General features: G+C 33.4%; 3 protein-coding genes across 8 annotated transcripts in view; 1 reads left to right on the top strand and 2 right to left on the bottom strand.

The window, feature by feature from the left end:
* Nucleotides 1-6,612: 6,612 nt before the first annotated feature.
* LOC135126184 (putative odorant receptor 92a) lies at nt 6,613-8,282 on the top strand. The gene is made up of 5 exons (XM_064052079.1): nt 6,613-7,270; nt 7,334-7,647; nt 7,862-7,960; nt 8,011-8,166; nt 8,217-8,282. Exons 1-5 carry the CDS (start codon nt 6,613-6,615, stop codon nt 8,280-8,282), a joined length of 1,293 nt encoding a protein of 430 aa, XP_063908149.1.
* Nucleotides 8,283-8,928: 646 nt separating this feature from the next.
* On the bottom strand, nt 8,929-10,547 carry LOC135145618 (facilitated trehalose transporter Tret1-like). The gene is made up of 2 exons (XM_064077767.1): nt 10,433-10,547; nt 8,929-10,377 (listed from the first exon to the last, which is right to left on the bottom strand). Exons 1-2 carry the CDS (start codon nt 10,479-10,481, stop codon nt 9,044-9,046), a joined length of 1,383 nt encoding a protein of 460 aa, XP_063933837.1. The 5' UTR covers nt 10,482-10,547; the 3' UTR covers nt 8,929-9,043.
* A 9,685-nt stretch (nt 10,548-20,232) lies between these two features.
* LOC135128291 (interference hedgehog-like) overlaps nt 20,233-22,637 on the bottom strand; it is a 73,720-nt gene continuing 71,315 nt past the window's right edge. Inside the window, exons 6-10 of one of the 6 annotated variants that reach the window (XR_010280363.1) lie at nt 22,379-22,598; nt 22,142-22,327; nt 21,955-22,091; nt 21,480-21,553; nt 21,172-21,264 (exon numbers count right to left, since the gene is read on the bottom strand). Coding sequence is in view for 5 of the 6 variants with exons in the window: in XM_064055199.1 (XP_063911269.1) it covers nt 21,079-21,264; nt 21,955-22,091; nt 22,142-22,327; nt 22,379-22,598 (729 nt within the window). In the remaining variant the exon portion in view is untranslated. Of the gene's footprint in view, nt 21,291-21,479; nt 21,554-21,949; nt 22,092-22,141; nt 22,328-22,378; nt 22,599-22,637 lie in introns of all 6 variants that reach the window. The other 5 variants (XM_064055199.1, XM_064055207.1, XM_064055225.1 and 2 more) reach the window with 5 other exon arrangements.

The following is a 22,637-nucleotide window of genomic DNA, read 5'->3' as shown; positions in this document are numbered from 1 at the left end:
TTAATGAATACATTAATCATCAAACCATTATGATGATGATGATCTTGTAAAGAATATAATAGATAAATAATAAATTATTTGTTATTGTATTGTACGTGTCACTCTAACGACGCTTCATCAATTTTTATTACTCTAATTTATCTTCCAAAAATTTGACCAATTTTTTTTACATTTTATGACATGTAGCACTTAAAACTTCTAAAATTTGGTTTACAATAGCATATTTTTATGATATTTTAAAACATAAGTCTATACAGAACTAGTTTGAAGAAGATCGTGATCATATCGTTTTAAAATCTTTATTATTATAATAGTTCAGTCATACAGTATTTATTTCAGTTAAAAATGAATTTAATTTAACGAATTTCGACGTATACAAAAAATGTGTCTAAAGGTATTGAGGCAGAACTTTCCTTGCCCTTCAAGCACAAAATATATTGACTTCCTTGGATAAATTATAAAAAAAAATGTGCTATTTTTGGTGGTAACTCCTATAAATTAAAATAAGTATGTTTTATTAAACCACAGAATTTCAGGAAAGTGAGATGAGCCGTCTTTGATTTAATCAATGAATTAAATTATTTCTTTTTTTTTAAACGTCATGTGTAAGTAATTCTAAAAAATATGAATGCATCGATAAACCACAAGTATAGATATAATATTTTATACATTTTAAATGGTGCTTATGTGGCAAAATTTTTATTTGACGTCATCTAGTTTTTAGATGGGATAAAAGCATAAATTTCAATTAGCGATTTACCATGCCTACTATAAAGTTTTGCAAAATTTCAAGAGTCATTTTTGTTGTTTCCAAGATAAATTTTAAAATGTTGTACAAATTTCAATTTTTTTTCCAAAATCTAAAATAGAAACAAGGTAGGGTAAATAAATTACCAGTTTCGGATTTCTAATTCCTCGTTTCGCATTTATAAACTCTTTCACATTTCTCATTTTTCATTTCGTATTTCTCATTCAACATTCAACGTTCATTTCGCATTTCTAATTTCTCGCTTGGCACATTTCATATGTATTTTATTTCGCACCAACATTGCTCATTTCACATTTGGATCCTCTTATTTCGCACTTGGCACATCTTAATTCGAATTTTGCACATTTCATTTCGCATTTGGTTAATCTCATTCTCATTTCACACATCTCATTTTTCATTTCGCACAATTAAATTCTCATTTAGAATTTCTCGTATCTCATTTCGCACATCCCACATTTGATTTTGCACACCTCATATTTTATTTCGCACATCTCATTTCTCATTTCGCACCTCTCATTTCTCATTTTGTACACCTCATTTCTCATTTCACACATCTCGTTTTTCATTTCACATATTTAAATTCTCATTGAGCATTTCTCGTATCTCATTTCGCACATCTCATTTCGTACATCTGATTTCTTATTTCCCACATCTCACTTCGCATTTGATACATCTCATTTCTCGTTTCTCATATCCCACAAATATGGGATTAAATGGGAAATAACATTATTTAGCACATCTCATATTTTATTTCGCAACTCATTTCGTATTTCGCACAACTCATATCTTATTTCACACATATCATTTCTCATTTCACACATCCCACTTCTCATTGTGCACACCTCATTTTTCATTTAGCACATCGCATTTCTCATTTCGCATCTCATTTCTCATTTCCCGTGTATGATTTCTCATTTCGCACATCTCATATTATATTTCGCACAAGTCATTTTTCATTTCGCACACCTCATTTCTTATTTTGCAAATCTCATATCTCATTTCACGCATCTCATTTATCATTTCGCACATCTCATTTCTGATTTCTCATTTCGCAGATTACATTTCTCATTTAGTCAATCTCATTTCTCACTTCACACATCTTATTTCTCATATCGCATATCTCATTTCCCATTTCCCACGTGTCATTTGTCATTTTCCACATCTCATATTTTACTTCGCACGTCTCAGTTCTCATTTCACACATCTCATTTTTCATTTAGCACATCTCATATTTTACTTCGAACACCTCATTTCTCATTTCACACATCTCAGTTTTCATTTCGCACATTTAAATGCTCATTGAGTATTTCTCGTTTCTCATTTAGCACATTTGATTTCTCATGTCGCACATCTCAATTCTCATTTCGCACATATCATATTTTATTTTGCACATCTCATTTCCCATTTCCCGCGTCTCATTTATCATTTCGCACATCTCATATTTTACTTCGCCCATCTCAGTTTTCATTTCATAATCTTACTTTCCATTTCGCACGTTCCATGTTTTATTTCGCATATCCCATTTCTTATTTCGCATATCCCATTTCTTATTTCGCGCATCTCATTTCTCGTTTCTCATTTCGCAGATTTCATTTCTCATTTCGTACATCTCATTTCTCATTTCGCACATCTCATATTTTACTTCTCACATGTCATTTTTCATTTCGCACACCTCATTTCTTATTTCGCAATTCTCATATTTAATTTCACACATCTCATTTGTCATTTCGCACATCTCATTTCCCATTTCGCAAATTTCATTCCTCATTTCTTATTTCGCACATCCCATTTCGCATATCTCATTTCTCATTTCTCATTTCGTAAGTCTCATTTCGCATTTCGCACATCTCATATTTTATTTCACACATTTCATTTCTTGTTTCGTACGTCGCATGTCTCATTTCTCATTTCAGACATCCCATTTCTCATTCCGCACATCTCATTTCTTGTTGCTCATTTCGCAGATTTCATTTCTCATTTCGTACATCTCATTTCTCATTTCGAACGTCTCATTTCGCATTTCGCACATCTCATATTTTATTTCGCACATTTCATTTCTTATTTCACACGTCGCATTTCTCATTTCAGACATCTTATTCCTCATTTCGCACATCTCATTGCTCGTTTCTCATTTCGCAGATTTCATTTCTCATTTCGAACATCTCATTTCTCATTTCGAACGTCTCATTTTCATTTCGCAAATTTCATTCCTCATTTCTCATTTCGCACATCTCATTTCCCATTTCCCAAGTCTCATTTGTCATTTCGCACATCTCATATTTTACTTCGCACATGTCATTTTTCATTTCGCACACCTCATTTCTTATTTCGCAATTCTCATATTTAATTTCACACATCTCATTTCCCATTTCGCAAATTTCATTCCTCATTTCTTATTTCGCACATCCCATTTCGCATATCTCATTTCTCATTTCTCATTTCGTAAGTCTCATTTCGCATTTCGCACATCTCATATTTTATTTCACACATTTCATTTCTTGTTTCGTACGTCGCATGTCTCATTTCTCATTTCAGACATCTCATTTCTCATTCCGCACATCTCATTTCTTGTTGCTCATTTCGCAGATTTCATTTCTCATTTCGTACATCTCATTTCTCATTTCGAACGTCTCATTTCACATTTCGCACATCTCATATTTTATTTCGCACATTTCATTTCTTATTTCGCACGTCGCATTTCTCATTTCAGACATCTTATTCCTCATTTCGCACATCTCATTGCTCGTTTCTCATTTCGCAGATTTCATTTCTCATTTCGAACATCTCATTTCTCATTTCGAACGTCTCATTTTTCATTTCGCAAATTTCATTCCTCATTTCTCATTTCGCACATCTCATTTCCCATTTCCCAAGTCTCATTTGTCATTTCACACATCTCATTTGTCATTTCGAACATCTCATTTTCATTTCGCAAATTTCATTCCTCATTTCTTATTTCGCACATTCCATTTCTCATTTCGCATATCTCATTTCTCATTTCCTAAGTTTCATTTCTCATTTCGCACATCTCATATTTTATTTCGCACATTTCATTTGTCATTTTGCACATCTCATTCCTCATTTCGCATATTTTATTTCTCAGTTAGCAGATCTCATTTCTCATGTCGCACATCTTATTTCTCATTTCGTCTATCTCATTTCTCGTTTCTCATTTCACACATTTCATTTCTCATTTCGAACATCTAATTTTCCATTTCGCAAATTTCATTCCTCATTTCTCATTTTGCACATCCCATTTCTCATTTCTCATTTCGTACATCTCATTTCTCATTTCGAACGTCTCATTTCCCATTTCGCAAATTTCTTTCCTCATGTCTCATTTCGCACATCTCATTTCTCATTTCCCACATCTCATTTCTCATTTCGCACATCTCATTTCTCATTTCACATATCTCATTTCTTCTTTCGCAAATCTTCGTTTCTCATTCCGCACATTTCATGTTTTATTTCGAACATCTCATATTTCATTTTCATAATGTTTTGTTAAATGTCTCTGTTTTAAATTTAATGTACAATTGTTCAATAAAAATAAGAATTAAATTTCTTCACAACGTCAACTAACTTTTTTAATTTGTCATTTATTTGTAAAATGGGTAATTAATTATTATTAGGTTGATATGGGTGCAATTGCCGCCCCCTGACACACGACCGAGGTACTTTATTTTGACCAATTTCAAAATTTTGAAATCGAATTTCATTTTATAAATACAGTACAACCTCTATAATCCGAATTCACGAGTATCTGAACATCCAGTAATCCAAACAGAGGCTATTTGAAGTCGATGCTTCTTTAATCCGAACAAAAACTCTGCAATCTGAACTGAACTTGGAAACACGCACTTACTTGCAAAAATGACGCAAGATCTTTCTACATATGTTGCAGGGAATATTTTGAAATTTTTAAAAATTACGATTTCAATGCACTGAATTAATTAACTAAGTCTGGAAAAAAGGTTGAAGTCATCGAAGAAATGAGGCCCGAAATCTGCAAGAAAAAGTATTTAGTTTAGTTTCGAAAATCGTCGAAAATGGGTCGAAATTTGCATGAGGAAAATTTCATTTTTGAAAAAGTTCCTTAAAAATTCTGAAAAAATTCAGGGATATATGTATATCCCGACGTACTGATTCCAAAAATATAGCATGTTAATGGTAACCGAGTAATATTTTCGGAAAATTCCGGGTGAAATTCGAATTTTTCGAAATTTTTAAAAATTGCGATATTTCAACTGGACGAATCTGGAAAAATGGTTTAAGTAATCGAAGAAATGAAGCCAGAAGTGACTTCTGAGGCCCAAAATCTACAAGAAAATGTACTTAGTTAATTTTCGAAAATCGTCGAGATGGGTCGAAATATATAATGGAAAATTTTATTTTTGAAAAAATCTAAAAATTCTGAAAAAATTCAAGGTATACATCCCGACGTGTTGATTTCAAAAAGATAGCGTGTTTATGGTCACGGAGTAATATTTTTTTAAAATGTATCTATTATCCATTGTTGCTTAAGAATTCTTTAATTTTGTTTAATCAAATTAAGGTTTATTTCTTGAAGTTTGTTTTCAACTGTGTATGAAGTTGTTATTCAATTCCCTTTCAGATTTTTGGGAAAACTGCTAATCCGAACAAATCGTTAATCCGCCTTTTTTTCCAGTTAATTAAACAACCAAATGTCACCCATGTTATGTGAAAAAGAGTATACTAGCTAAAATTTTATAATTTTTTTTGTTTAGAACGAATTTCTGCGAGATAAGTAAAATCGTACAAAAATTGCCCCCCCCCCCCCTAAACGAAATCCTGTATCCGCGCCTGCTGTCAAACCTCAATAGAGCGAAATAGATAAACTAACCTAAAATCTGAATATCCGTTTTAAAGCTCGAAAAATTACTAAAAATGACAGATTTTTTTTGACATTTCCCAATTAGATATAATAAACACAGCGGTGAATTCTAATGTCAATTGTTACACAAATCTTCTCAGTTATTTTGGTTTGTCGTCCTTAGCGCCGGTGGTCATTATTTTTATCTTTTTTTTTATTTAAAATCTTTGTATGGTGGTATAATTGTTTCAATATTTTGACCGTGTTTTCTTTGCGTGGACCACCTACGTTAGAGATCCAATTTCATCCACAGAACTATTCAATGAATCTAACTCTGTAGTTCCAAATAACTAACTTGGCTTTAAGTATCACCATGATATTTAAATTATTTAATGTGTCGTGTTGTCTTTAAAAATAATGTAAAATTTTGTAAAATGGTTCAGACATGAATATTATTATTATTTCGCATATCTCATTTCTTTTTAGTACCAAACTTATTTTATTTTACAAAATTATATAGAATTTATTTAGCAGCATTTTTCGATGACGTCATTAAATTGTTGGTAAGGATGACCAGGCAAATTATTCTTAGTGTTTTACCCCCCCAATTTTTTGTTTACAAAAATGTTATAATAAAATTCCAGCTACAAATATAAAAATAAATTCAAATTCATACTTATAAATAAAAAACGGACATTTTTTATTAGGAAGAGTCCTAACATACAATGTCGTTAACATAATATATTCATCAGATCACGGATGTGACAGGGTGTTAAAAATTCCACAGCTACATTATAATTTTGTAATCGAAACTACCCAGTCTGAGCTCGACGACCGTCACCAATATTACTGTTATTAGGCTTCACACGTAAGTATAGATACCGCGATCTATAATAATGCAAAGCTTCTCCTTTTACCAATCTGAATAATTCACCCCTTAATAACATTAACCAAGCCCGAATTTATAAAAGATAAAGTCGCCCTGCAACGTAAAGTCAAATTCAGCAACATGACCGACAAACCAGACAAAAATTCTCCTCTATCAATGTACTTTGATTCGAATATTCTTTTCTTGAAGTTAACTGGATTTTGGGTGTACGATAATCCAAATGAAACAAAAGTCAGCAAGAAGTACCTCCAACACAGCTACAACATTTTCTGGTTCTGTTATCTATTTATCGCTTATCTACCGGCTGAAATCCGTTACCTGTACTACTGTTTCGATAATTTGAACGAGTTTCTTCGGGCCTTACGCGATATCGGCAATCATGTGTCCTTAGGATACAAGGCTGTCAACTTTTTTCGTATGAGAAAGGAGTTGTTGAGTGTAATAGATGTTCTACAAAACGGGGACTACAACTATGAGGTATGCGAAAAGTTTAATCCTTTGGAAATTATAGAAAGAGAAAAAAAGCAGGCACTTAAATGGACTAAGTACTTTTTAAATTTCTGTAACGCTATTTGTTTGAGTATGTTCCTGAACGGCCTCTTTACGTTTATTTTTATGAGTGAATCCCAATACCACATTGAGAATGATGTGAAAGTATATAAACAACAGCAACCAGTTAATACGGTTTCACCTTTTGGATCTGGCACAAAGTGGCAATTTTTTGTCACTTTTATATACACAATGATCGCTTTAACTTTTTATGCTTGGATGATTGTGGGTAAGTACCTAATAATAATACATGATTAATATAGATGATGTTAACTATGTTATAATTTGGTAGCACTGGATTCACTGTTTATAACACTGATGAGCTGTATAAGTGCACATCTTAAGATTTTGCAAGGGGCTTTTAAAACTCTCAGACTTCGATGTATGAAGCGCACAAAAATTGACATTGAGCTCCAAGATTTTATTCTTCATGATCCACCGGAACTACAAGCAGAAGTTAATACAGAGATGGTTAAATGTATTAAACATTTACAAACCGTACTCAAAGTTTCAGAGAAGATGGAATATATTTATAGTACGCAGACTTTTATTCAAACATTTATATCTTTGGGTGAAATGTGCTTTTCGTTGTATCTCCTAAGCGAAGTACGTATTTTTTCCAAATTTTTTGAAGTTTACAACGTGATCGGAAATGAAATGTGCCGCCTCTTTTTACTTGATTCGTTACTAGGTACGGAAATATTTTTCCGCTTCTTAACGCCGGTGTTGCCAACTAAATATAATTTAAATCGGCATGTTCATCGTTTCTGAGATCTTTGTACGGACTTGTTTAAATTTACTTAAATGTTTCTGGTTTTAGACAATTGATCAAAATATTGGTAACGAAATTACTTACTTGATTGCAACTGGATTCGAACTCTTAATGTATTGCTGGTTTGGGAACAGAATTACTGAAGGGGTAAAAATCAAGCCTGACTTAGTACCAATCATATTTAATAATTATTTTAGAGTATTCGGCTGAAATATTCATTATATGATAGTGACTGGTTTGCGACACATTTGTCATTCCGCAAACAAATCATTTTTACAATGACTAGGATGCAAAAACCAATATATGTAACAATAGGGAAAGTTACACCATTGACGTTTAATACATTTCTCACTGTAAACCGCTTCATTGTTTTGTTATAGTGGTTTTATAAACTTTTTTTTAGATTGCAAGAGGAGCATACTCGTTTTTCACTTTTTTGAAACAGAGACATGGCATAAATTATAAGTAACATTTCCGTCATAATATTTATGGCTAAAATGTAAATAATATGAGTCCTAGAGAAACATAACTTCCAACCACTCATATCCTTTATTCTTTGTGTATTTGAAACTATTTCTCGCCTTAACGTTTCATTTCTTGATTAATCGTTTTCGGGTTGACCTAAAAAGTAATCAACTTTTAGTTGTCATTGTCTAGACGAAACTAAACTTAAGAGGTAATAAACGTTATAGTGTTACGGTGCACCAACTGATCAAAAAAGATTCCAAAAGTTAGAACAGTTTATTATAATTTCATATGTTTTTTTTTTATTTATTTTTTTTAGAGTATCTGTCCTAGTAAAGTTAATTTGAATCAATGTTTTCATTCAGTCTTTAATATTATTAAGATATATTTTCTATTTCCTACGTCTAGCAAGTGTTCCCTAAAATTAAGTCGCAAAAATTGATTAGTTTTTAGAAATGTCATAGGATATGTGCATTGGATTGAGAAAAAAGTCATCTAGCAAGCTTTGAAATTTAATATTAAAAAGTTAACTGTCAAATAAAGGGTCAACTGCAATAATTATTTTTATAATGAATTTCACGGCTTACTAGACGACTTTTTTCGTTTATATTTATGACTGAATGTAGAATAGAACAACGAATAAACTCTTTATGTATTTTCTTCATATACAGTACATGTTAAACTAAATATCTACGTTTAATCTAGCACCTAAAGATATTAGAAGTAAACACAAAACCTCAAACAACGAGACAATATTTTATCTAATTATCCACAACTGCCTAAAAGTTTTTGTATTTCTTGTAAACTCTTCCCTTTAGTTTCTGGCAGTACCATATAAATAAATATAGCACCACATATTGTAACTACAGTAAAAAGAAAGAAACAATTTGCCATACCTAGAAATGTAGACAAATATGGAAACGTAACTGTGACGATGAACGTGTTCATAAAGCAGGTACTACTTGTAAGAGCAGCGGCAATAGAAGTAAAATTGGAAGGAAATAATTCTGACATTACAACCCAAGGCACAGGACCTAAACCTACATTAAAAGTAAAAATATACACCACAAGACTAAAAAGTGGAAGCCATGACAACCACACCACGTCAGATAGATTCAAACGAAAATAAAGTCCTAGTGTAACTAGAGTCAAACACGTAAAAACAGAAGATACAAGAAGTAAAATCCGGCGACCTAGACGATCTACAACAACAGATGAGACAATGGTGCCAAATACTTGAAACACACCTACAATTATGGCACAAATTTCAGGAGCAAGATTAGTTTTAGCAGCTTCAAAAATTTTTGGCATGTATATAAGAACTGCTGCAATTCCACCACACTGTTGCAAACAGATTATCACTAAACAGATTAACAAACTTTTCCGTAAAGTGTTATTGGTACATAAATCTCGTACTCCAGCTTTGGCAGCTGTCTCATTCTCAACCACTACTTCTAAAATACTGGTCATTTCCAAGTGAATTTCTTCTACAGTTTTGTTTCTTAGCTTTAACAAACTTTTTGTTAAACGTTTTTCGTCGTTACGGGCAGCTAGATACCATGGCGTTTCAGGACTTAAAATAAAAAAGCCTGGGACAAAAATGAGTAGTGGAGAAATACAAAGTAAAGAATAGACAGAAATAGATAAATAGGGACCAGCCACTAAAGCAAAGTTCATGCCAATTGCTACAAAAATACCAACTGAACAACCTAATGCACCACGATTATGGTTTTCTGAAATTTCTGCCATGAACACTGGAATAACACTGTAACTGCTACCAAGAACTACACCTGCCAAGAACCGAGAAATATAAAATAAAACAGTCTGTTTAGCAAATACTGTTATCACTAAAGATAAAATGTTAACGCAACCTAGTATCAAAAGACTCTTCTTTCTTCCTATTTTATCGGAGATTTTTCCGACTGCCAGAGGACCGATTGCTGCACCTAGGGGCAGAAATCCAGCAATCCAGGAAATTTCGGAAGCTGTAAGAAGTCGCCCAAATGGATTATCGTCAGTTATTGTACTCCCGTCTACTTTAGGAATCACAGACGTTATCCAAGTAATTGAAACTCCAATCGAAAAACTTAATAAATTCACTGGTAAAAAATGGTTGTTAGTAAATAGCGTATTAAAAATTATATCAACACTTACCCAAAATGGCTACCAAATAAAGAAATATGTTTGTTTTGGTTGGCTGCATTTTTGTTTGTCATGTGGTAAGTATTTGCTAATAGATTTGGAAGAAGTGAATTCCATCTTCACCAGTGCATTTCATTGCATTTAATAAAATACAATGTTTTTTATTACTTACGATAACCTTTGGGTTAGTGTTTGTACAATAATTTTTAGTATAAATTGTTATGCATTTGATTATTATGAGTGATGACCATATTTTCATGTGCATATATCTTTCACATCCTGCAATAGTTTTATAGTTTTAGTTTTTTATTTTTTCCTTATAGTCGTTCGTCTAATTACATAAATTTCAACAAGTTATATACTTATCGTCGTGTTTTACACAGCAGTAAACAGTATTAGAATTATTAACTTAAATAAAAAACAAAAATAAAATAAACTGCGTTATCAACTTATCATTATCATGTTAAAATTATTGCACTTTGACTTCTCCCTTTTTCAGTGATCTTAAAGTGGCAAAATGACGAATGTATTTGATAATTTCCGCGGTTCAAATTAAGTACATATGTGTTTACGAAAATTGATAAATTCGTGGATCGGCTTTCAGTTACAATTAGTAGGTACACAAAAACGAATATACTTATTTACTACCGATCTAACACTTCAAATCCAGTGTGGTGACCAGATTTGAATTAAAATTTCGAGCTGAAAAAAAAACAACAGCGCGAAATCGCATTTGAATCATTTCAATTTAAAAAAAATGCAATCAAGAAAATCGTTAAACGTAGACAACCATGTGCATGTTTATTTCTTTTCTGGTAGTTGTAGCTCTCCTAGGGATTTTTTTTTGTGTAGGTAGAGGGTTGGTAGTGAAGTTTACTTGCTTGGTACAGGATAGGTGACGCGTCACTTTTTTTTTTTTGTTTGTTGGTGAGTGAAACACGCGTTAAGTTAGCTAGGGTAAGTCCATTGGTTTGGTAGTTAGAAAAGGGAAGAAGCCTTTGTTTAACGAAAATTAATCGTAACGACGACGAAGCCACAGTTTCCCCAACACACGTAGCTAATTCTTGCGATTTTTTCGACCGACGCCAACACGTGGTGTAACTTTGTTTTGTTCTTTGTAAATTCACAGTCCATGTTAGGATTTTAATCCGTAACTAGTTCTAACACAATTTAACAGTCATAAGTTTGTTCAGATAAAAGTAATGAATATGAGTTTTCATGAAATTCACTTAGTCAGCGCTCATGCTTTGTTTATCAAATTATGAATAAGATTTCTGGATGCTTATACTTAAGTGTTACATTTAACACTTCTTAATTTCTCACACAAGATTGCTAATAGTTCATTTACGGCAGTTAAATCAATCTGACGTTGTCCCACTTTGGGAAAAGGATCGTGAAAGTCATTGATCTAATAAAGGAGTGGATGGAGCCTTGTATACGTTTCCATACGCGAGCGAGTGTAATCAACATAAGAAAGAAATAGCTGTAGCGGTTATACATCAGTGGGGAAAGGACGGCTGACCACGTATCACGTGCTGGGTGGCAAGAAACGCTTCATTTGAACGGGAATTAATACGTTTTCTTGCGAATTTGTTCAAACAATCAATTGTAACAAACGTCTATTAATGAAAACTATATTTTTACAGTTTAAATTAAAATAATGTGTAATGTGAAACAACAAAAATCATGTTAAGTGGTGGAGATAGTCTTTTAATAAAATTGTATGTATACAGAATCTGCAATATATTACGAATTCACTTAGTACAATAATCTTCTACAAGTTAACTAATCTTGTGTATGTTCATTGGTAATTCTGAAATTTTTAGGATAAAAGTAATTAATTAAAGTTTCGATAAAAGTGACAGTATGCCTAATTAAGTTAAACATCTTAAATTGTGTGGAATTTTGTACTAAAATCTATTTTCTAAATCCATGTACAAATAACTAAAACAATAATAATCAATAGATATAAAATTCCCTTTTTTTGTAGCATTAATCAGTTTTTTCGTAACTCAGAATGTTTAGGGAATCTAACAAAATTTTTAAATTATTTACGAAATCCTTCGTCTGTGTATGTGATTATTACCTACGAAATGAAACAGGATTGCTTTCTTTGCACGTTCTATGCAATAATAAGCACAACACGATTTCACGATGTTTAACAAATAGTCCGATAAAATACAACTTAAGAAGACTGTAGACATTTAAATAAGGTACCTTGAGCCTAAAAATCGTAAATTTGTAAAAATACACCTTCAAACACCATGCGACAGCACGAAAGAAAGCTCCAAAAACCCAGTGCTCTGCAGTTTCGCGTCAATGTTTTGCCACCCAAAGAGCCCTATCTCTGTCCCACTGTGTTGACAACGCGCGTCTCTCTCTAAGTTACTTCCATATAATATTATTTCTAAGGTGAAAGTACATTCATAATATCGTGGACTGAGGTACCTGGGGATTAAAAATTTCTCCCCTTAGGCAAGCATCACCGAGACATTTTTCTCGCAACGTTGAAAATTCCATCACCGAGACGCATATTTCTCGCAACGCAGGATGCATTTTGTGTTTATTTATCACGTGATTGTTTGGGATAAGCTGGGGACAGTCCGCGATGTAAACTCTCAAAGCCAATGGTTTTAAGTAATCAGTCACTTGGATCGAGACATCATTTAACATAACGTAAATTCTTTGTTTGCATCGTTGATAAAGTGTGGCATAATTTAACATCAGGTAAACTCTTTGTTCCGACAGCGGCCATGTTGAAAAAGTATTTTCAAACCGAGCACATGTTTGAACTGTAAAATCTCGTGCATTTTATTCCTTTGATTTAGACCATTATTTGCACAACGCCACAGGATGAATCGCATTTCTAGATCGCATTTTTGGCGCATTTTTTTTGTAAAGACGCATTTGTCCAACGCCATTTTGAATCTCCAGATTGCCTGCTATTATGTGTTTTATGTGTTCGTTTGGGGGAATGCCCACAATCAACCTCCAGTAATTTTGTTAGCTTTGCAATTTTTCACCTCATACAAGTTTTTTCTATCTCACAATTTTGGCCTCAATAATTTTCTGTGCTGTATAATTTAAGGTTGAACGTAAATTTTCATGCTCTGCAGTACCTAAACTCACGTAATATTTTTGTCCGCACAAGTTTTATTTCACACCAGATCTTTTTCTGTTTTTATAAATCCTTGCCAGGTTTTTTTTCATGTAAATATTTTGTTGCTTAATGTTTCCATCATATAAATTGTTTGCTGTCCAATCTTAATCTCAGATAAAAATTCTTTGTGTTTCAAATTTCACAAGAGTGTATGGCGAATTTAAATGTTGTTTGAAACTTTAACACTTGTTCAGTTGTAGTTTAATATCAGAGTTATAGAAAGTGAACATTTAAAATGGAATTGAGATAAATAACACAACAACACGTAGCGAAAGCGGAGTGCGCGGTTCTTTGGCGAGCTGGCGGTCGCGCCATCTGCACAAAGGATGCAGGGCTAGAATAAAAGTCACGGACCGTCGAGATGATGTGACGCTGGTGACCCAATAGCGGAGACTATTGGTGGCTAACTAGGAGTTTGCCACCGTAACGGCCTGTTCGTTCAGGCACGTTTTTTCGTGATAGAGGGGTGCTGGACGGCAGTGCTTGCAACAGAATAGAATCATCGTCGTGGGTAGGAGAGTAGCCACGACCAGGAGCCCCAAACTCCGCTCGTGCTATAACGTGTGTCCTCCATATATTTTGTGTTATATTTAGCGGTATTTTTCCCACCTTAGGGTCCACCACTTGCATCTGAACGCATTCCGCCACAGAAAAAAACACACAACGTAGGTTCAATTTTGTAGACGATCACAGTTGAGGCTAAATTTTTGAATTTTTTCATTTTTCGCAGGCTTTCAATTTTTTTTTCACATGTCAATTAAAGGTGGGTTGTTTGGGTTGTCACACCAGTGATATTAAATGTTAATAATGTCGCGTTATACAACATAAACACAACATAATAATCATCGTTGGTGTAGGTAGATATTGGTGTCGTGACGATCTCTATCTCTGAGTTTCATTCACACTATGAATGGCAGCCGACTGGACAACTATTAGGAATTTCTACTTCAGAAAAAAAAAAGGTTAAAATTTGTTTTTGCGAAATGTTATTCATTTTATTATAATCCCTATAAGTTAAATGTAAAAAGTCGCTCATGAGTGAACCGAACTCCCGACCTTATTATCACACGATGCAATGAACTAAGGCATATTATCAAGCATTATTATACAATTTTGTTTGTTCTGAGCGAAAATCTGGATGCTTGGGGTTAAGTCTAGACGGATTCATAAATCACAAATACAGGAGTATATTATTTTATGAAACTAAATAGCATTTACCAACGAAAATTTTGAGATGGCGTCATCAAATTGTTGATGCGACATTATATATTTTAAAATCTAGTATTATGTGTTGCATACCAATAATAACGAACAGAATGAAAAGCCTAGAAAGAGCTACCAGAGAGCCAAGAGATACTAATCAAGCATCATTCATACCTAACATTTGCTGTAGTTAAACTTAGTACTAGTAATAACCCAACTACTACTGGAAAGACTTCTTGTTTTATTTTCTAGTTTTTCATAGCGGGAGTGTTTAAACAAATTATTCCATCCATGCAATAAATATGGTCAAGTAAGGAAAAGCTACATTGAATTAAATACTTACAGTGAAAAAGAAAGTTGCGTGAGGACAGGTAACTGCTCCATTTATTGTTTTTGATCAGTAAGTAATTGGCTTCTAGTTTATCTGAAGACCTTGCTTTAGATTAATTTATGGTATGTGCACGAAAACCTCGTCTATGACCGTGTCTTGACTGAATTATTTTTAACCTTATCTCTTATGCACTACGGTCGCATGCAACTTTTACTTTAGCAGTAAATGCTCACGTTGTAGTTTTATCAGATTTCGTGGGATATTAAAAGTTTCTAGACTGCTGTGTGGATTTTACTTCAATTAATCGCTTAAGCGTGTTGAGGGTAAATTTTCTGTGCATATTGTACATACAATTTCCACTACGTACCTAACACATTATAAACAATTAAATCAGTTTTGCTGTATTTGCTTACAATTGCTTCCTTCATTACGGTCAATTTATTAGAGTAATCATAATACTAAAATTAGGTCTAAAAACTGGTGCCAGAAATGTTAAAAGACTATTAAATATGAAAATATGTCTTTCGTTCGATACATTGTCGAGAAATGTATTTAACTGGCTGCCTAACCACACAAAAATAACGTGTTAATCATAATATCAGTGGCGGCTCGTGACTGTCTGATGTGGTGAGGCGATGATAGAAGTTTGACAATAATAGTAATATTACTTGGTCATCCTAGTTAGTAATAATAGAAGTCTTGCCTGAATACCGGTCATTCCCGGATCAGTGGTAGGCCCCAATAATAATAATAATAATAATAATAATAATAACACCCATAACACATTGAATCAACAATGTTTTTACAAGTCAAAATTTTGTTGAAAGTAGCACTTTCTTGGAGGGATTCGGGAATAGTTGCTGTGTTCTTTTCTAAACGTTTTAAGCCCATGAAATTTTTAATGTGTACTTTGGACCTTTCATGTAATTTTGCACTTCGGATGAAATTCTTTAAATTGTTATATCCTGGGATATTGTGTAAATATTACGGCAGAGCCATTTATATGTTTCGTAGGTACCAAGTTGATTTAAAAAACTTGGAGTACTGACGATTCTGTCGCTTATCAATGGAAGTTAAATGAATTAACGGTTTTGACTGCTCGATATTTAGCAAAATTTGCCGACGTTCTAGCTCGGTTCGCCGTGAAAACGGCGTTTCAAGAAGCAACATGACGATATCGTACTCGGGATTCATTTTTCACTCACCTATACCTATGAAAGAGACAATAACACAAAACACCAACACGTGGGTTTTTATTCACGTTCATGCTAATTACCCACGCACCCCGCAACCCTACTGTTCTGTAAAATAAATGGAAAAATGGTTTCATGAGTACGCCGAAATTGGCCGAGAAGCACCGAAGATATCGCCTCAGTTCCGAGCGAACGCATGTATAGGAGTATGGGAGCTGAGTCATGGAAATCCGTGTCTGTGATTGGGCTTCGCTGGTTCAAGTGAACCGACGTTCTGGCCGCTTCAGTTAAAGAACTAGGAGCATAAATCGTACGGTATTCAACGAAAAATGTCAGCAGGAAGCGTAAAAAATAAAAAATCATGTACAGATTTCCCATTTTAACATATTTTTGTAACTAAAAATGCATTGAAAACTCTTTTTTAATTATAAATTAAGTCAATCTGTTCTTAAGATATATGCCGTGAAGCGCCGCCTCACTTGCCTCATCTGACGAGCCGCCACTGCATAATATGTATATGTATTATAGTGTTACCGATTGCCTGATAACAAAATCTGAAGTTATAGTGATAGTAATAACTATATAACATCCAACCCCTCATAAATTATAAAATTTTAGGGTATGCAATGCACGTTTAGTGTATAGTTGATACTTCTCTTATTCAAGCACAACTACTGTGTCAAAAATTTAAAACTAAATTTTAAAACTATGTATCGTGTAATTTTAAACTGCAGCCAAAATTTCAAAGTCATCAGTTCCATAGTTCCATATGTACTTAATAAAATTGCAAACAGACAGTGGACAGAAGTATAGTTCATGCCGTATTTATGTTTTATATAAAAATATGTTATAGGTAATAAATATAATTATAGACATTTCTCGTGTTTTGTTTGTAGTTTATTGTTCCTTCTTTCCGCGCCGCCGGTAGAAAACTGTATATATGCATAAAACTGTGCATATTTCGAAAAAATTTTTTGCATATAATGCGCATTTTTTGACAAATATTTGTGCATATAAATCCGCTCTTTACTAATGAAAAATGCCGCTAACGAATTCAGTATAGAGTCTATATAATTAATTGAACAGTAAAAATAGAGCAAATCCAGTTTGCCCTGATTTTTACTTCCCGAGCGTAAGCAAAGGAAGTATTGTAATCGAGTCCGTCGGCCGACTCTCTACTTTTACGTTTTTTCGATCTTTCATGACCCCTAAAAGACGAAGAAATAGGTCTCCCATTTCCGTCTGTCCGTCTGTCTGTCCGTCTGTCCGTCCGTCAGTCCGTCCGTCCGTCTGTCCGTCTGCCGTCCCGGATTTTTATTAGACAGATAATCTCCGAAAGTACTCGACCGATTGTTGTGAAATTTTGTACTTATATTAAGAATATCATGTAGATGGTAAAACGCTAACCAAAATTTGTCTAATCATCCCCACCACTAATGCGATGACGTCACTTCAAAATTGTACATAGTAAATGGGTTTTCAATTGTATAAAATAATATAGTCCTACACATGTAGTTTACAACTCCGAATCGACTTTTCACCCGAAACGTCCAGATTTTTGGAAAAAAATCAAAATTATAAAACAACATTTTGAAATTTAATTTTTAATCTGCTAACCAGAATGCTTTGAAATGTTGCAGATGTTTTAAGGCTATAAAGAGCATCATAAATCTTTAGTCAAAAAATATTTGCTTATCCCCTCCAAAAACTTGATGACGTCAGCTCAAAAGTTTGTGGAATAAATCATATCTAAAATGTACAAAATATGATGAGTCTGTACTTGTGATCTATCACTCCATTCATATTTTTTGGATTTGCATATACAGGGTGACTCAAAAAAATTAATGAATGCGTAAATTTATTTTACTGATTTACTCAGAAACTACAAAACCGAATGCTTTGAAATCTTGCAGATGTTTTAAGGTTATAAAGAGCATAATAAATGTTTAGTCAAAATATATTTGCTTATCCCCTCCAAAAAATTGATGACGTCAGCTCGAAAATTTGTCGAATAAATCATATCTAAAATGTACAAAATATGATCAGTCTGTACTTGTGATCTATCACTCCATTCATATTTTTTGGATTTGCATATACAGGGTGACTCAAAAAAATTAATGCGTAAATTTATTTTATTGATTTAATCAGGAACTACAAAACCGAATGCTTTGAAATCTTGCAGATGTTTTAAGGTTATAAAGAGCATAATACATTTTTAGTCAAAATATATTTGGTTATCTTCTACAAAAAACTGATGACATCAGCTCAAAAGTTTGCCGAATAAATCGTATCTAAAATGTACAAAATATGATGAGTCTGTACTTGTGATTTATCATTCCATTCATATTTTTGGATTTGCATATGCAGGGTGACTCAAAAAAATTAATGAATGCGTGAATTTATTTTATCGATTTAATCAGGAATTACAAAACCGAATGCTTTGAAGTTATTATAAGCATGGTAAACTTTTGTTCAAAATGTATTTGTTCATCCCTCCTAAAAAAATTGATGACGTCACCCTTAAATTTTGCTGAATAAATCCTATCTAAAATGCAAAAAATATGATGAGTTTGTACTTGTGATTTATCATTCCATTCATATTTTTTAGATTTTCTTAAGAGGTGGTTCAAAAAAATTAATGAAGTCAATTTATTTTATTGATTAAATTAAAGGCAACACTTATTATTAGTATTACACCCCAACCAACCCAATTTGGTAGACACAAAATTTGTTAAAGGAAAAACTCGGTTGAAACATAAGGGTAGCACGCTTATTTACATCGACTTTAACATTACAGACCTGCATTTGTTTTATGCGCTCACTTGGTTCCGCGAATGTGGAATAGACATGTTTATAATCAACCAATTGTGAATTTCACCGTCAAGAATTAATTCTTGACGGTTTTATTTTAAAATAAAACCCAATGTTTTATATAATAAGCGGAAGTCGAAGCAATAAAACCGATGGTCGTTTTGTTTGCAGTTTCTCTGTTTGACTCTCACGTATTGTTACGCTTGTCATCTTAAATTAAGAATGTTTATACATAAACGATTTTCAGTTGCCCCTCATATTACTAGACAGCGGATTTCTATCGGGCTACGTCACGATTATAGGGGGGGACGTGCTGGATCGCCGGTTGATAGATAATCACTGAATTTAATCGGTACTAATTCCATAAATATAATTAACGATTTGTTAATCAAACGGCTAAGTAAATGAGAACGGGAATTAACAGCAGAGTGCAACGAAACAGCGTTATTCTAATCTCAAATAAACGACGTGCAGTCCGCAACCGCAATGAATTCGCATCCCGTACGAGCCGTACCGAGTTTGGCCTTGCCTAGCCCGACAGAAATCCGCTCTCTAGATATTACACACCGGCGCCGTATACGTGAGTAAATTGTTTCGTTATTTTATTGATTATAAGAAATCAATATTCAAAACGACCCAATTCATTTTCCCGAAAATTTGGGAATACAATAATTTTTTTCTTAGTATTACACTACATCTATCCCAATTGATATACGTGTCCTTGCAAAAATGTTGATGACGTCATCACAATTTTTTTTTAAATTCCCACTACAAAAATGTAATGAGAAAAAAAACACAATAGGCATGCAGTCGTCAAGTTTCCGACAGCGAAGGAAGTACTGTCTAAACTCTTTAGACCAATTTTTCTGTCTTAGCATAACACATAGTAACTCTAGTCGTGGTGTTGTCACATCTGACTGCATCCGACACTTACCAGTTGGTCGAAAACGGCCTAAGTTATTAATTTCCTGTGATCCAGGAGAGTGATTGTAACATGCAACATTTAATCCGTTCTGTGTTGTTACGATCTTAATTACGGTATTAAGAAGCAAAATTATGGATAACATCTAAAAGCTGGAATTTTATTACAATAAAATGCACTTTTAAATGATGAATGATTATTTATTTTCTAGTGGTATACAGGTTGTTATTTTAGGGAAGCGGAAAAAATAAATAGCGTAAAACAGAATCCAGTTTGTACTATTACAATATAAAAGTATCTAGCTTAATTAGCTGCAGGACAATGAAAAAGTCTGTACAAAAATATCAGATCTGAAAATGTGTTACAACGGTGTCACATTATTTACTATATACAAAAATTAAGAAACTAAAAACAGTTAAATAAACTATAAAGTGACTACTCTAGGTACCAGAAAAACTGAAATTAAAGTTTTGAGTTTATTACTGTTAAAATTTCTCCCATGATGCTGTAGATAATTACAATATTGCACGGTTATGATCCACTTTTTAAGGTAAAAACTAAAGCGCTTGAAATTTTGATCATGATTATAAAATATCAATTTACGTTTGTACTTTTACAAACATGTAAAAGTACGCATGACAACGTCAGAGGAAGTGGACACCTTTAGCTGCCAGAATCTTGCAATTAATACTGAAAATTAATCATCATTTTAATACCTACGAAACTACAAAATTATAAGTACAAAAAAATAAGTTAAATAATTAAAAAAGGATCACTCGATTGACATTATTTCATTAATTAATAAAATTATGTACAAATGTATATTTACAAAGGCAAGTTGTAACATTAGGTCAAATAAGTACTACAAATCGCAAATGTACAACGTAATTCGAACTACCGATTACTACTTAAACTATTGTCATTTCTGGTGAATGCTCTTCCATTACGTTTCTTCATTTTCCAGAAGGCACAGTGTATGCAATCAGTCTTCTATTAAGGCACGATTTATCGACAAATTTTAGGTCCAATTAAATCACACTAAACAAAATTCTCTCCTGATGGATTCGAATCACCGCTATGTTTGTTTCGAATACGTTTATCACGACTTTTATTTTTTTTATCTCTGGAGTTAGACGGCGAATCTTCACCACTGACCGACGGCTGAACAGCGGAACAGTTGTTGTTTTGGGATGATAAACACGACATTTCAATCATGTTCTGATTCTGGAAAAAATCCGAGCTAGAAATTTCTGGAAATAAGATGAAATTAACCTAGTTTTAGTTGTGAGTAGATAAATAAATAAAAGTACAAACAATAAGCAAAAACGGCTATTAGTAGTTAGTCTAAGCAGAAGTTTGAACTAGCGGCGGCAAACGAAATAAGCGGCTGTCATATCTTACTAAGCAATACTTTCGCTTAAGCTTTTTACTGCACCTACGAGAGATCGGAAAATAGCTGATTTTATGGAGACGACTCTGTCGGTGATATTAGCTATGTCGCAACTTGGCCGACCTATGGTAAAAAATCGCGGGTATTACTAGATCGTGCTAAAACATAGCGCAACATAGAAATTATAAATGAACTAAATTAATAAAATTAACGCTAAATACATTTTAATTATTATTTGTCAACTGTGTCAGCGGCCATATAATTAATTTATTCTTAAAATAATAATGTTGGGACTGCAGTGATTTGACAGTTATTTAATCGTAATTGTCAAACCGAACAAGGTACGTATTGCCAACATTACTATTTTAAAAACAAATTTCATGTCCTACTACACTTGTTTTGGATGTGCTACAAGATTGCAACCTGTCATCACACAAAAAAATTTCGTTGCAAAATTCAAACTCCGACTAAACCAATAAAGGTGACACTTATGAAAATGAAGAACAATAGATTATGTACCTCACCTTGTTGTCTGCGTCCGATAACGGATTAGCTGTAATATTAATTCGGTTGCTAGGGGGACAACCATTGGATCTCGGTACACCCTTCGGACCGACCACATATTCGTTGCCGTCGGCTTGAATGTGATGGTCGTCTACACCTAGTGAATTTTGAATACCAACTAATAAAATAAAGTCGAACGAAACTCACCTCTATTGCCGCTTTTCTTCTGTTTGGATTTTCGACAAAATAGTAATATACCGACTACGGCACCGATGACTCCGCAAGCTCCCAAAACCCCTGCGGCTATAAATATGTATAATTTACTAAATCCGGCGCTTTCTATATTAGCAGCTGTGGATGACATTGGAGGTACTACTGTTGTAGTACTGACACCTATATAAAAAAGACGTTATTAAGTCGTTAAGTGAACTATTAAGTAAATACCAAGAGTTTTGACTTGCTTAATCTGGCTACAATGACTTGCTCCTTTCGAAGTGAAGCTTTGTAATTTAATGTCGTATACTGTGTCCGGTTGGAGATATGACAAAACGTACGAAGTCGTATTAGGACCATCAACTGTGGCTATCTTATAGGGACCAGCACTACTTGCGGAATTATAATTTATGTGAAATCCCTCAACTGTGATATTCGGCGAAGGAGCGAACTAGAAACAGAAAGTAAAAAATTTAAAGTATCCCGAAAA

The sequence above is a fragment of the Zophobas morio genome, unplaced genomic scaffold (genome assembly GCF_036711695.1).
Source record: "Zophobas morio isolate AGI-343-1 ecotype UQ-CSIRO unplaced genomic scaffold, CSIRO_AGI_Zmor_V1 ptg000002l, whole genome shotgun sequence".
NCBI classification, from domain to species: domain Eukaryota; kingdom Metazoa; phylum Arthropoda; class Insecta; order Coleoptera; family Tenebrionidae; genus Zophobas; species Zophobas morio.
The sequence above is the reverse complement of the archived record's forward strand: the minus strand, read 5'-3'. Positions and strand labels throughout refer to the sequence as shown.

Coding starts and splice junctions, on each gene's coding strand:
- LOC135126184 (XM_064052079.1), top strand. CDS start 6,613: ATGACCGACAAACCAGACAAAAATTCTCCTCTATCAATGTACTTTGAT. Junction 7,648..7,861: donor CGTTGTATCTCCTAAGCGAA/GTACGTATTTTT, acceptor TTCTGGTTTTAG/ACAATTGATCAAAATATTGG. Junction 8,167..8,216: donor CGTTTAATACATTTCTCACT/GTAAACCGCTTC, acceptor ACTTTTTTTTAG/ATTGCAAGAGGAGCATACTC.
- LOC135145618 (XM_064077767.1), bottom strand. CDS start 10,481: ATGCAGCCAACCAAAACAAACATATTTCTTTATTTGGTAGCCATTTTG. Junction 10,378..10,432: donor TTATTTGGTAGCCATTTTGG/GTAAGTGTTGAT, acceptor ATTTTTTACCAG/TGAATTTATTAAGTTTTTCG.